Here is a 14,082-nt window from a genome sequence, read left to right on the forward strand (position 1 = left end):
AGGATATAATATTCACTTCACACAGGGGGTTCTGAACCAAATCAATCAATAAGCCCAAGGGGTGAGTGGAGCTCCAATGACAGCACCAGTGTTCTCAAAGCCACAGAAAATAGTTACAAACTAGAACGTATAACTCAAAGATCTTGGGCAATTATCCTTTATGGAAGACTGAAGATTAAAAAAAAAATTTTTTTTTCTGAAATAGTAACATCTACTTTTATTGTTTTTTTCCTTACTGCCCACTCTCATAGGTTCTACTGGAATACAGCTTAAATAAAATAAACTAGATTTTTGTGATACCATTTATATATTTATTATTTTTTTTGTGATACCATTTATATGTTATGAATACTAGAAGTGAAACATAGCCATCATGGCAATCTTTGTTGCTGGAATCTTCCAGAGAGGTCCAAAAAATGCTTGCATTGCAGTAAGTAAACCACTGCTTTTAATCTTTTAACAATCCCACCCACCCCCTGAAAAGCTTGGACCATCTGCTCTCCAGAGTGAATTTCATTTCAGGACATAAACATGCTACCAGGCTCCATTAACATGTGTCATAATTTATTTCCTTTGAGCAGCAGGTTCTATGACTCCTGATGCCCCCAATCTAATATCCATTTGGCTAACACTCAGGTATGATTTAAAATTCACTTTGCTGAGAATCATAAAAAGATACAGAGGGCTTTGCTGTTTCCGATATATAATTCTGCACATGCCTGCCCAAATTCCTGTGGCAGTCCCCACGGGATTCAAAATAAACTTAATCTAGGTTGCCCTCTTATTCACTGGCTCTTTGTGTCACTTAGAGTTGTTAATCATTGGAATGACCATTTGACACTGACAACTAACAGGAGTTAGAAGCATGAAGGAGATCACCGTGCACATGGTGTGAACACAGTTTGAACACTTCACTTAACGCTAGTAAGACAAGAGACTTTTTTTGGTTATTGTATTATACAGTGAGAACATTTAGGGTCAGAATTAGACATGGAGTCACTTTGGGAACCAGGGCTCTTTTGGTCACTTTGGGAACCAGGGCTCTTTTGGCCTCCCGCTGTCCTCACTGTTAGGTGGCCAGGAAAATGACAGGCACGCCTCTGTGTGACTATACAAGACCACAAATGGGCAGTTTCCTTAAGCCATATCCATTTCTAAGCCAGCTTGAAATTGCTAGAAACCTAGATTTCAGGTGCTTAAGAAGCCCCCAGAGCCAGGCATTGGTGTCGCACGCCTTTAATCTCAGCACTCGGGTGGCAGAGGCAGGGGGATTTCTGTGAGTTCAAAGCTAGACTGGTCTATAGATTGAGTTCCAGGACAGCCAGGGCTGCAGAGAAACCCTGGCCCACTTCTTAACCATGTCTTTTGCCATAGCCCAACAATGAACAAATAAACTAAGTGTATGCTCAGGAAAAACAGAACAAAACAAGAAACCAGAAAGGCCAAGCCTCCCTGCTGGTTTCATGGAGATCTATCCCAACCTTCTTGTCCATTTTGAGCCAAGCCACGGTGTCCTTGATTGTGTACTGCAGTCCAAAGAACCAGGTTTCCCGAAGCCCCAGGGTCCGGCACACCAAATCAAACAGGTCCTTCCCTTTCCATTTCATCTGCAACATAACAAACCAACAGGGATGGATGTTGTGAGCAAAAGTCATAATCGGCTCACACGCAAAACCGTTCTTAGCGCTCTCTAATGTCACCAAAATGGCTGATGAGCACTGGATTCTGCAATAATTTTAAAGCTTCCCCCACACAACCCTGAGTGGGAAATACCAATTAGAGCTTAATGGCTTAATCGCTGCGGAGCACACACAATACCTCCTTGGACAGTTCTGCACAGATCTCAATATCCCTGAAGCTGCTAATTTAGGAAACCTGGTAAATAAGCAGCCTCGTTTAGGAGAGTCAAGCCTCCTGAATTAGCCCAGGAAGATGGCTACTTTGTGAGACTCTAACTCCCTTGAGATTTTTCTGTTGATGTTTTTATTTAAATCATGACTCTGCCTTTTGATAAAAGGTAAGGTATTTTTCTTTTAACTTACTATTTTTTTACTAGGGAAAAGAAATATGGAAGCTGTAACCAACACCACAAACTGTGTAACACAAGAACAACAAGAGGCCAGACAGGCCAATTCCAGGTCTCTATCAGGATGATGGGCTGGGCCCAAGCAGAAGCATCTTGCCCATGGTCACAAAGAACTATTCTAAACACTGGTGTCCAAAGCCGGGAGACAAAAAGGCACGAGCGGTGCATGTATTTCATGGCCTCACTTTCAAAAGGGCTTTTAGAATCACTGCTAACCCTGTTTCTCTGCTGTTCAAAGGTGTAGTTAGAAAAAGCAAGCTCAAGCCGGGCACATCTTTAATCCCAGCACTCGGGAGGCAGAGGCAGGCAGATCACTGCGAGTTCGAGGCCAGCCTGGTCCACAAAGGAGTCCAGGACAGATAAGGCTACACAGAGAAACCCTGTCTCGAAAAACAAACAAACAAAAAAACAAAACAAAGCAAAACAAAAAACAAACAAAAAAAGGCAAGCTCAAACATCCTCACAGGGAAAGAGGATGCAGGGCAGCTGAGTAAATGTCGCCACCTAGTGGCTTTACATCAACCAGGCTTTTCCTGTGTTGCGTCCAAGCTACCGCTTGCTGGACACCCACTCCAACTACCCATGCATCAGATAAACATTCATCAACACTTGAGCAAAGTTAGGATCATATGAAACACATGCATGAGATTTGAGTGTAAGGACTGATGAGACCACCTGGTTGCAGAAGCATGTGTGCCTCTCCCACCTCTACCCACGAGGGACAGTCAGCAAAGTGCTTGTCACAGGAGCATGAGGACCCCAGTTTGATCCCAGCACTCTGTAAGAAGTTGCTTGTGGTGGCTCATGCTTGTAATCCCAGCACTGGAGGGTAAGGGGTGTAACTCACTTGCCAACCAGCCTAGCCTAATAAAGAAACCCCAGGTCCCAATGAGGATCCAGTTTTAAAAAACAAAAACAAAAGAACAAAAAAACACGGGGTCCAGTGAAACTGCTCTCTGCCTAAGGGCTCTTGCTGTCAAGCCTAACCAGCTCCAACCTGAGTTCAATCCCTAGGACCCATATGGTGGAAGAGAACTGACTGCCCTCTGACCTCCACCCACACCATCACACACACCCCCAAAATTAAAAACACAAACAAGGTGAATGGCTCCTGAAGAAGCAGAGGCTAATCTTGCTGTTTGTATGGGTGTGTGCCATGGTGACTATATGTGGGACTCAGAGGGCAGCTTAGTGGAGACCCCTCTCTCCTTAACCTTTCTATGCTCTGGGGATCAAACTCGCGGTCTTGCACATCCTAGGCGAGTATCCTACTGCTGAACCATACTCCCAGCTCTAGTCTATGTTTAATACAGGAGAGTAAACAATCCTCTGCAGGTACTCAAGAGGAGACGTCATCTTTTTCTGTCTGCAGCCAGAGTCAGAAACCTAAATAGTAGGACACCAAGACCTCAGCACACAGTGCACACTGGCTTTGGTCCTTCACCAAGCAAGGCATTTCTCGTATCTGTCCTGAAACCTTGGCCTCACCCCCTCTCTGACTATAGTGAGGTCCCTGGAATGCTTTAATATGGAAATCTTTAGAGACATTTGAATAGGAAAAAAATGAATGAATTTTAATTTAAAAACACAACTGTGTTCCCCTTTTATAAACTGGATAATAGGCACATCCGGTTGACAACTGGACAGAGGGTTACTTTAATCTGTGGAAGGTCTTAATTCCTACAGGCAGGTTTAACTGAAGAAATGTTATTTTGGAAAACTGGAAGCTTCAGGACGCTGATTACCCTCTCGTCTCTATTTTAAGTAGCACACAGTATATAAATTATAAACGGCTACCTTGCCACAAGATAATGTGCCACTAAAGAGCAGGCATTAACTTGAAGAAGTTAAACACCACCCGAGGGCCAAGAAGATCGGGCTATCACGCCCAATCCACCATAACTCACAGCCTCGCTGGGCAGACCTTGGCACAAAGGCTGTCAGCAGGCAGGACCAGCAGAGCAGGGAAGGAAAGCAAGCTTCCAAGGGGACCGTGGGTGAGACTCCACACCAGAGAGCTGAAAGTCTCAGCGTAATATTGTATTAGTGCTGTTTTCCTGGATCTCCTCTACTTCTTTGTTTTTAAAATGCAGACCTATTTTTATTAAATGCAAAAAGACAATGTCAAGCCGGGCGTGGTGGCGCACGCCTTTAATCCCAGCACTCGGGAGGCAGAGGCAGGCGGATCGCTGTGAGTTCGAGGCCAGCCTGGTCTACAAAGTGAGTCCAGGATGGCCAAGGCTACACAGAGAAACCCTGTCTCGAAAAAACCAAAAAAAAAAAAAAAAAAAAAAAAAAAAAAAAAAAAAAAAAAAAAGACAATGTCTTTGCCCCCATGGAGCCTGCAATAAAGCAAAAAGGAAACAATTCTCAGAACAATTCAGAATGCCCTACTTACATTTTTTCCTACTTATATTTAACATTGGTGCAAAGAATCACAGACTATCAGAGCTGGAAATGAGCCTCGGCACTCACCCCCTGTGAACCCTTGCCCTCATTGTAAAATCGAGTCACCAATTATTTGGCAGCCTGCCAAATAAACCCTGGCCTTTTTTCATAATGATCCAAAGTAGGCAAACCCCTAGTCTCACAAACACCCTTTTGTGGGTCTGTGATCATCAAATCTTTTTGTCCCAGCCTTGGCCAGTGAGTGACCAATATTCAGAACCCCTTTTCAGAAGAGTCAGATACAGCTCACATATAGTTGTGTCAACAGAGCCAATTCCCCAGAGGGCCAGACACTAAGGCTGTCCAATGGCAGAAACAGACTGTCTGTGGGAGGAAGAGGCAAGAACTCAGGTCAGAAGAGACTTGAAGAACAAGTGATGGCGGGAAGGAACTCTACCTTAAAAACAAAACATGATCTGAAGCCAGGCCTGGTGATGCACCCCTTTAATCCCAGCAGAGGCAGGTGGATCTCTGTGAGTTCGAGGCCAGCATGGTCTACAAGCAAGTCCAGGACAACCAGGGCTATTACACAGAGAAACCCTGTCTTGAAAAATCAAATCGAAGCAAAACAAAACAACAAACACACACACACACACACACACACACACACACACACACACACACACACACACAAACCAAAAAGACCATCCAAACAACACAACAAAACCCATGATCTGTACAGGGACCGTAAGTCCTGTATCTGATGGGGCTGAAACTGACAGGCAGCCTCAGAGTGGGTGGTGGGAATGACACTTGATGCAGGAGCAGGTGGCTCACTTCAGCAGAAAGCCTCTGAGGACTCGTCCGCTCGATGCCCCTACTCTAACGGGTGAGGGATGAGTTGCAGGGAAGGAACAGTTGCAGTCCAGACAAGAGCACCGAGCAGGCCCTCCTGCCATCAAGAAGGCAGCTGGAGAAAGGCAGCCTGGGAGGTGGGAAGGAGGCAGTCTCCGAACCAGCACCTCAAGAGGCTAGAGGGAAGAAAATCCAAGGACACCAACCTGCATTTCCAGCTTGAGCACCTGGTATCCCAATAAAAAACAGAAGGAACACAGAAAAAGCAGCGAGACTGGGGGAAAACAGATGGACAATTACGTTTTAGACAAGATTACTTAAGCTGCTTGGAGAAAGTGGTGGCTTGGTAGTGTGTGCCTTTAATCCCAGCACTTGGGAGGTCAAGGCAGGCAGATCTCTGTGAGTTCAGCCTGGTCTAGATCCTGGTCATCCAAGTCTATCCTGTCTTTAAAAAAAAAAAAAAAAAAAAGAGATGCCCTAAAGACATTTAAGTTTTAAAAAACAAAACAAAAGAACACACGCGCACGCGCGCGCGCGCACACACACACACACACACACACACACAAAACAAAAAAAACTTAAAGACCTTCATTTATAAAACAAAACATTCTAAGGTGAGACAGGAAGATTGGTTGAGGCCAGGAGCTCAAGATAACTGTGGGTAATATAATGGGACCTCATTCCAAAACAAAATAAAACATTTTGTCTCTGTCTTTAAGCAACTAATACAGTTTGGTTTGGTTGGTTGGTTGCCAGACATGTAGCTTACACCTAAACTCCTAGCACTCAAGAGGACGAGGCCAGCTTTGACTATAGAGAGACTTAAAAACAACAATAATCAAATAAAACAAAAAGACGCACAAGTTTTCTGTTTGGTTCATGTCCACTAGTTACCTTCAAAGGCTGTTCTTTCTCAAATGCATGAGGCCTCTTTGTCTTCCTTATTTGAATCTCTGCTTCTCTATAAACAAGAACCGTTGGCCAGCCGGGCATGGTGGCGAACGTGAGTTCAAGGCCAGCCTGGTCTACAAAGCGAGTCCAGGACAGCCAAGGCTAAACAGAGAAACCCTGTCCCCGGGGGGTGGTGGGGAGGGAGACGGGGAACCAAAAAACCATTGGCCATAGGTGCTATAGAGTTTTCAAGTTTCTGTGGAAGGAGGCTGGCTTTCTTGGTACAAGCTGATTTGCCTGAAAATGATCGTTTTTATGTCTGGTCCACTACCCTATGCTGATGCTCTGAGTGAGTCACTGTCTCTGAAGGTCTCTCTAGACAGTGGGCACCTCTAACTGGGAGGAGCATTAGTCAGCATCCCCAGTGACCAGTGGGGAGCATACAAAGTATACAAGACACGTCCAGCAGCAGCTGTCTAATATGACTGACTAGGTGACACTAAAACCCACGGCTCCAGCCGGGTGTGGTGGCGCACACCTGTAATCCCAGCACTCAGGGAGGCAGAGCAGGCAGATCTCTGTGACTGTGAGGCCAGTCTGGTCTATAAAGCAGAATCCAGGACAAGCAAGACTACACAGAGAAACCCTGCCTCGAAAACCAACAAATAAAACCCAAGGCTCAGAGGCTTAGAGCAGAGTTACCTCACACATCCAGGCCTTCTCCAAAGGTACAGTGAATACACACTGTGTCCAAGTACAGCCCAAGATACAGGACCAATGGGGAACAGGGGACAAGTCTTCCTGTTTCTAATTTTGAACAGAAGTCAGTCAAGAACAGATGATCATCACAGTGAGGTTTTCAACACTGAAACACTTGTTATGACAGAAATACCCAGGGACTGTTGGGACTCCTAAGGAAGAAATCCCCCTTTCACAGAAATGACATCTAAACTGACTCATGGTAGAAAAGAGAAGCCAGCTGAAAGATTGGGTTTGGAGAAGGAGACAGCAGGGAAAGGTGTTGCAGGTAGAGAGAATAGTATACGCAAAGGTCTAAGCAAAAAGGGCCTTAGAGGAATGAAACGTTTTAGTTTGATCGGAAAATACTTCTGAATTTACAAAAATAACAAACTGAGCCAGTGGAATGGCTCAAAGGCAAAGGCACCCTGCCACCAAGCCTGCCCACCTGGGTTTGATCCTCAGGACCCTCTGGTGGCAAGAGAAAAGAGAGTTCCTGTTTTCTCATCGCAAGCAGAGCCCAGGAGACTTGCAGTACTAGCACTCGAGTGGCTGAGGCAGGGGACCAGCTTTGATAGGTAGACTGGCAGCTAACTCCCAGAACCCACAAAGTAATCTGGTGGCCATTTCTCCAGTCTTCTAAGGATAGAGCACAACGGGTTCTATTCCAGACACACAGAAGGCAAGTTAAGTCATTATACAAGATGGATGCCTCAAGGTATCAGGGCTTCTTTCCAGGAACCAGCCAAAAAGAGATAGGTCAGTGAGTTCTCTGCCACGGATATATATCTCAGTGCTGTTGCCGTGTGACCTTGGGCAAGTTATTGAACTTCCTCCTGCTCTAACAAGGGTAATAAGCAGAACCTGTCTTAGCAGATTGATCTAAGGATTAAGTGCATTAATACATTTAAAAAGACTAAGACAGTGCTGGGCCCAGAGCAAATAAACACTCAATAAGGGGTAGTTAGTTAATCCCCACTCCACCTCCATGCCTTGCTTCTCAAGTGGTGCTGCTTAAAGCCTCCCAGCCCCACTTCACCTCACAGTGATGGATGACAGATGGGAAAGGGCACCATCAATCCTCGCCGAGCTAGCCACACTGTCACTCATTGGACAAACACTTCCTGAGCACCCACCACATCCTAGTCTTTGTGTTCAGCACAAGAGATAAATGATGAATTCAGGACAAGACACGGTCCCTGTTCGTGTCTGACAGGGAAGACAGGTAAATGGATAAGGAAAAACAACCCTACTAACACAACAGGCTGTTGCAGAAACACAAGTCGAGCCCAGGAGATATTTGCGAAGGGGGTTTCACTGAGGAGACACTAGCTGAGCTGGGTCTCATGGAGAAAGAGCTGACAAAAGGAAGGTCATGCCAGCCTGAAGGAACAGCGTGTCTGCACTTGGGTCCAAGCTGTTGCAAGTAAAGGAATGTTCTCTGCACTTTTTAGGATCTGACAAACAGCATGATTTCCAATCTGCAGTACTAAATGTTCAACGCAGGATTGAATATGTAGCTTTGGCCCAGTACATGTGACAATTCCCATTTTGCACAACTGATCAGGGACCAGGCTGTGTCAAGGCAGAGATGCACCCTACAATAGTATCTGAAAGCGTAGAAGGCAGGACGAATGGGAGGTGTCTCCTACTCGTTTTCCTATTAAAACATTCTTAGGCAGGGCTGGATGGCACAAGCCTGTAATCTCAGCCCTTTGGAAGACGGGTACAAATTCTGAGCTAGCCTGAACTGTGGAACGAGATTTTGTCTAAGGGAAAAGCAAGTGTTTCTGATACAGGACGACACATAAGCCTTTCAGAGCTACATTTACACTATGATAGACCTTTAGTTTTTGTTACATTTTTGTTTATCTGTGTATAAGCACATGTGAATGCAAATGGTGAGAGGACAATTTGTGAGTGTTAGCTCTCTCCCTCTACCGTGCGGGTCCCAGAACTTCGGAACTGAGGTCATCATGCTTGGTGACAAGTATCTTTATCTGCCAAATCATCTTGGTTGCACTAGATGGCCCTACAGGCCTTTAAAGTAATCTTGAAAATCACGTTTATTTCAAATTCAGATCATCAGAGGGACTGGAGAGGTGGCTCAGCTGTTAAGAACACTTGCTGCTCTTGCAGAGGACACAGGTTCTGTTATCAGCACCCACATGGCGGCTCACAAGTGTCTTTGACTCCAGTTCTAAGAGACCCTGACATTCTTGTTTGGCTCTGTGGACAACACAGACACATGCAGTCCTCGTACAACACATACAAGCAAAACATGCAAACGCACACTATAAAAACTACTAAATCATTTTTAAAACTCAGGCTATCAAGCACCACTACCCACTGAGTCACCTTGCCACCCCTGTATGTGGGGAGCTGAGGAAGCCTTAATTGAGTGAATACATAAAGAGCAGATGAAGTTTTGAGTGGGTGGGTATTGTAGACATGGCCGTGCCCATGTCAAGGATCAATGCCTCAGACCAGCAGGAATTTGTCAGAGTCTTCCCACTTTGGTGAGGCTTAGAATTGCAAAGCCTTCCTCTAGTCCAAATGCCAGTGTTTACAAATGGTTGACCAGCATGTACAAAACCCCGCAACTGCCGTTTCCTCCTCCTAGATCTTGACAGCCCGAGCCTCTTGCCTACTTCCCACCGAGACCAGCCACCTATCCTGTGCTGCATCAGAGCACACACGGCCCATTCAACCCCGGCCTGTCTGCTTGTATTGGTTGCTTCTGGGCTGGAGAGATGGCTCAGCGGTTAAGAGCGCCAGCTGCTCATCCAGAGGTCATGAGTTCAATTCCCAGCAACCACATGGTGGCTCACAACCATCTATAATGTAATCTGATACCCTCTTCTGCAGATAAAGCACTCATATACAATAAATAAAAATAAAATTAAATTTAAAAAATATATATATATTGGTTGCTTCTTTAGTGCCTGCCCTTTCATCGCTCCCTTGTTGCCTCTAGTCAAGTCACGGAGCCAACCTATGTAGTACATGAGATCTGTAGGCTTCTTTGTTGTTGTTAGGTTTACAGTCTTTTTTTCTGAACAGGTTGTCAAAAGTAGAACAGTATCTGGTCTTAAGGAAGTGTACTTTTTTTTTTTTTTCCAGACAGGGTTTCCCTGTGTAGCCTTGGCTGTCCTGGACTCACTTTGTAGACCAGGCTGGCCTCGAACTCACATCTGGATAAAGTATTCACCTGTTCTACTCACTTCTGGAGCCCTCTTTCCTGGTCTTAGCTAGAGAAGAGGAGAAAGACTAAGAGACAGGTGTCAAAAGGAAAGAGGGTAGTTTGCAGAAAGAAGAACAGCATGAAGGAGTGAAAGCCCAGCCTCTGTTGGATGGGAGCATCCTCTCTGCAGGCCTCTTGTCCTCACAGTGCCCTTCAGGCAGAGGGGCTAGACGGAGGGGAGGGCCGCTGGAAGCTGCGTGGCTGTGGCTGTGCTGGCTTTCCTGTTACTTTAACAGGCTGCAGTGTGATGTCACAGATATGTCTATTGCGCCCGTATCAAAGACAGATGTGTATGAGCTTTATAAACAGGACTAAGTGCTGTCGGCTTGTTATTTTTTATAGAGGCTAGATTTACAAGCTTTACCGGGAGTGGAGTACTTGTCATTCATCAACTTTAGGATGTTTTAAGTAAATAGCGCTGAACACTTAACCTCCACTGCAGAACAGAGCTAGAATGCAGCACCTTTCAGTTACAGGAGGCAACAATAACACATGGAGTCTATTGGCCCGGGCAACCGGCTTACCAGTTGGCCATGGTTACATGAGATCTTGACAGTGCCTTTTGCTTTCTAACTGCCAGTCTTCACGCTACATTTCCTGTTTCTCTGGCAGCCCTATGCAGCCCCTGACAATCAAATCCCTTGTACGTGCTGACACTAGATCAGAGGGTGAGAGGAAACTGGCCACAGGTTGGGGAAAGGCCACAGTGAGACAAGGTCAGCTCTCCTAAACAAAGTAAACCCAAATGGGATGCTAGGTGTGAAATGCCAAAGAATTAGAGCCCACAGAAAAACTTAAGACTTGGCCAGGCGCTGTGGCGCACACCTGTAATCCCAGCACTAGGGAGGCAGAGGAAGGCCGATCTGTGAGCTCAAGGTCAGCCTGGTCTACAAAGCAAGTCCAGGACAGCAGCCAAGGCTACACAAAGAAACCCTGTCTTGAAAAACAAACAAACAAACAAACAAAACAAAAACCAAAACAACTTAAGACTTCACATACAACTCACAACTGAAAAGAGCCAAAACAGGCTTTTCACAGACTTGGGGGAGGGCCTTCAACCAGCAGCCACTCAAACAAGGGAGAGAGAAGGGGAACTAGAGACCCTCCTTTGCTTATCAGATCCTTCCAGTGAGCCCACAAGCTGCTCGGCATCCTACATAAACACTGTAGAAAGGTTAGGCTCCTTACAGATGTGCTGCCCTGGCTCAGGGCCTGTGCCCTGTGAGCACCATTATTTCAGAAATGGAAAACTCAAGATAACAGATTTTCCTGCTCAACATGTATCCACAATAGACATTGATAGTCAGAGCTGGCCTGACTACAGCTCTGACTACAAAATTATCAAAGCTCTGAAAACAAATTCATAAAAGACTTGTGAATTTAGTAAGTTTGTATAAGGGAGCTAGAGAGATGGCTCAACAGTTAAGAGCACTACTTGCTCTTCCAGAGATCCTGAGTTCAATTCCCAGCAACCACATGGTGGCTCACCACCTCTTCTGGCATGCAGGTGCACATGCAGATAAAGCACTCATACATTAAATAAATAAATAAAGGGAGGGGGGCTGGAGAGATGGCTCAGCGGTTAAGAGCACTGTCTGTTCTTCCAAAGGTCAATCCCCAGTAACCTCATGGTGGTTCATAACCATCTATAATGAGATCTGGTGCCCTCTTTGGGTGTGTAGGCACAAATGCAGGCAGAATACAGTATAAATAATAAATAAATCTTTTAAAAATAAATAAATAAACAAGACGTTTGTATAAAAAGATCCAAGCCTTAATACAACTTTTATTTATTTGTCTTTTAAAAAGAGATAACAACAGGGATGTTGGCACACAACTTTAATCTCAGCACATGGAGGCAGAGAGCCAGGTTTCAGGCCAGAACACACACATACACACACACACACACACACACACACACACACACACACACACACACACACACGAGGGGGGACGGAGAACAAACATTTCAATGTATACAGTACACAGCCCAGCTAGGAATGGTGGTACACTCCTTGTAAATCTTGTGAGATAGAGGCAGGAAGATCATCAAAAGTTCAAAGCAGATTTGTTCTACATAGCAAGTTATAGGCCAGCCAAAGCTATAGAATGACACCCTATCTCAAAAAAAATCAAAAGTCCAAACAAACAAAAAACACAATGGAAAGAGTTATTAGGGGCTGGGAATGCAACTCTGTGCCATAATTTGTACCTAGTTTATTCAATCCCTAGCAACCTGCTTCCAAACATTTATACAGATAACTCTGCTACGCAATAAATGAAAAATGAACACCATTACATTCTGATTAAGCTGGGCACAGTGGCACACGCCTGCAATCTCAGCACTTAGGAAGCAGAGGCAGGTGGGTCTCTGTGAGTTTAAGGCCAGGCTGGTTTACAAATCAAGTACCAGGGCAGCTACACAGTGAATCCCTGTCGAGAAACAAAAACAAAAACAAACAAACAAAATCTTCCAAACTCCTACCATAATTAACCACAGCAATTAATTTTCCTCTCCTGGTCCTCCAATCATCACTGTTATTGTGTCCTCTATATCAATTATTAGTTTCAAGGCTTTCCATCATTGCTTCTTTTGTCCGGCAACCAACTACCTGACCTTATAACTCAGTGTACACACTCACAAATCAGCAGAGCTACCTGCTTCTAGACCTTTCAAAGAACTCTTCACTATCCACCCAATATCATGCAAGAGATAGATAGTGCACACTTCATGGATATAGGAAGTGAGTTTATCTTCCCCAAGATTGCTGCCTTCTCTCCAGTGCCACAGAGCACCAATTCTTTGAAGCGAAGGGCAACACACACACACACACACTCTCTCTCTCTCTCTCTGCATGAACACACACACACACACACACACACACACACACACACACACTTTAAGACTCTCAGATAAGCAAGTGCTGCACAATCTGTGGACACTCCATAGTGCTTGTGGTTGGCTGGTGATGTTGATGATAATGACGATGATAGCTGGATGAGGCTTCTGAGTAGAACACTCCTAAGTAATGATTGCAATGAAGCAAGAATTTATGATACTCCTTATTAAAATTCTAATTGCATAACTAGGCCTTAAGATACATATCTCCCCCTTTGGTGACACATACTGATTCCCTTTTTCTAAAAATACCTTGGCAAAGAAATCTAAACCTCAAAGAACCAAAGAATAAAATTTTCCACAGAACAAAAGGCACTAGGAAGAAACAAATCACAGCACTTTGGGAAGCCACAAAATAAAGGTTTTAAACTCTTATTAAGCCGGGTGTGGTGGCTCATGCTTTTAATTCCAGCACTGGGAAAGCAGAGGCAGGTGGATCACTGTGAGTTCGAGGCCAGCCTAGTCTACAAAGCGAGTCCAGGACAGCCAAGGCTACACAGAGAAACCCTGTCTCAAAAAACCAAAAACCAATCAACCAACCAACCCTCTGATTAAGTCGTTAGACATTCAAAGCAAAATATGTTACTGGTTTTTCTGTGGGGTTTTCCCCCCCTGCTTTTTGAGTTAGAGTTTCAAAGTCAACTGGCAGATGACAAAGCAGAAAAGAAACAGTTACAGTGTTATAACAGCAAGATAGAGCCTGTCCTCCAAAAGCCAAGAAGACAATATATATCTGCAGAATTTAGCTCGCAACATGAGGGCAATCATAGCTCTGTCAAACAGCATAAACACCTCAACCTGCTGCGTTGGGTATGTCACTTAACCTCTTCGCGGACACAGCTTCTGCAGTCACCAAGTGGTCACCCTCTGAGTCTATGAGCTTGAGACGACTTGGTATAAATCATATAGGACTTTTTCACTGCTGGAATAATTTTCCGTCAATCCTTTAACAACTCACTGTTATGTAACTAATGCTCCATA

General features: G+C 44.8%; 1 protein-coding gene across 5 annotated transcripts in view; it reads right to left on the reverse strand.

Moving 5' to 3' along the window:
- Nf2 (NF2, moesin-ezrin-radixin like (MERLIN) tumor suppressor) overlaps window positions 1–14,082 on the reverse strand; it is an 85,646-nt gene that overhangs the window by 52,898 nt on the left and 18,666 nt on the right. For 4 of the 5 annotated variants that reach the window (XM_051165380.1, XM_051165377.1, XM_051165378.1 and 1 more), the window contains exon 2: window positions 1,482–1,607. The exons of the other annotated variant lie outside the window; for it this stretch is intronic. In XM_051165380.1, the coding sequence (XP_051021337.1) occupies window positions 1,482–1,607 (126 nt within the window). The remainder of the gene's footprint in view (window positions 1–1,481; window positions 1,608–14,082) is intronic. 5 annotated transcript variants of the gene reach the window in all.

This window comes from Acomys russatus, chromosome 22, assembly GCF_903995435.1.
Source record: "Acomys russatus chromosome 22, mAcoRus1.1, whole genome shotgun sequence".
Taxonomy (NCBI): Eukaryota; Metazoa; Chordata; class Mammalia; order Rodentia; family Muridae; genus Acomys; species Acomys russatus.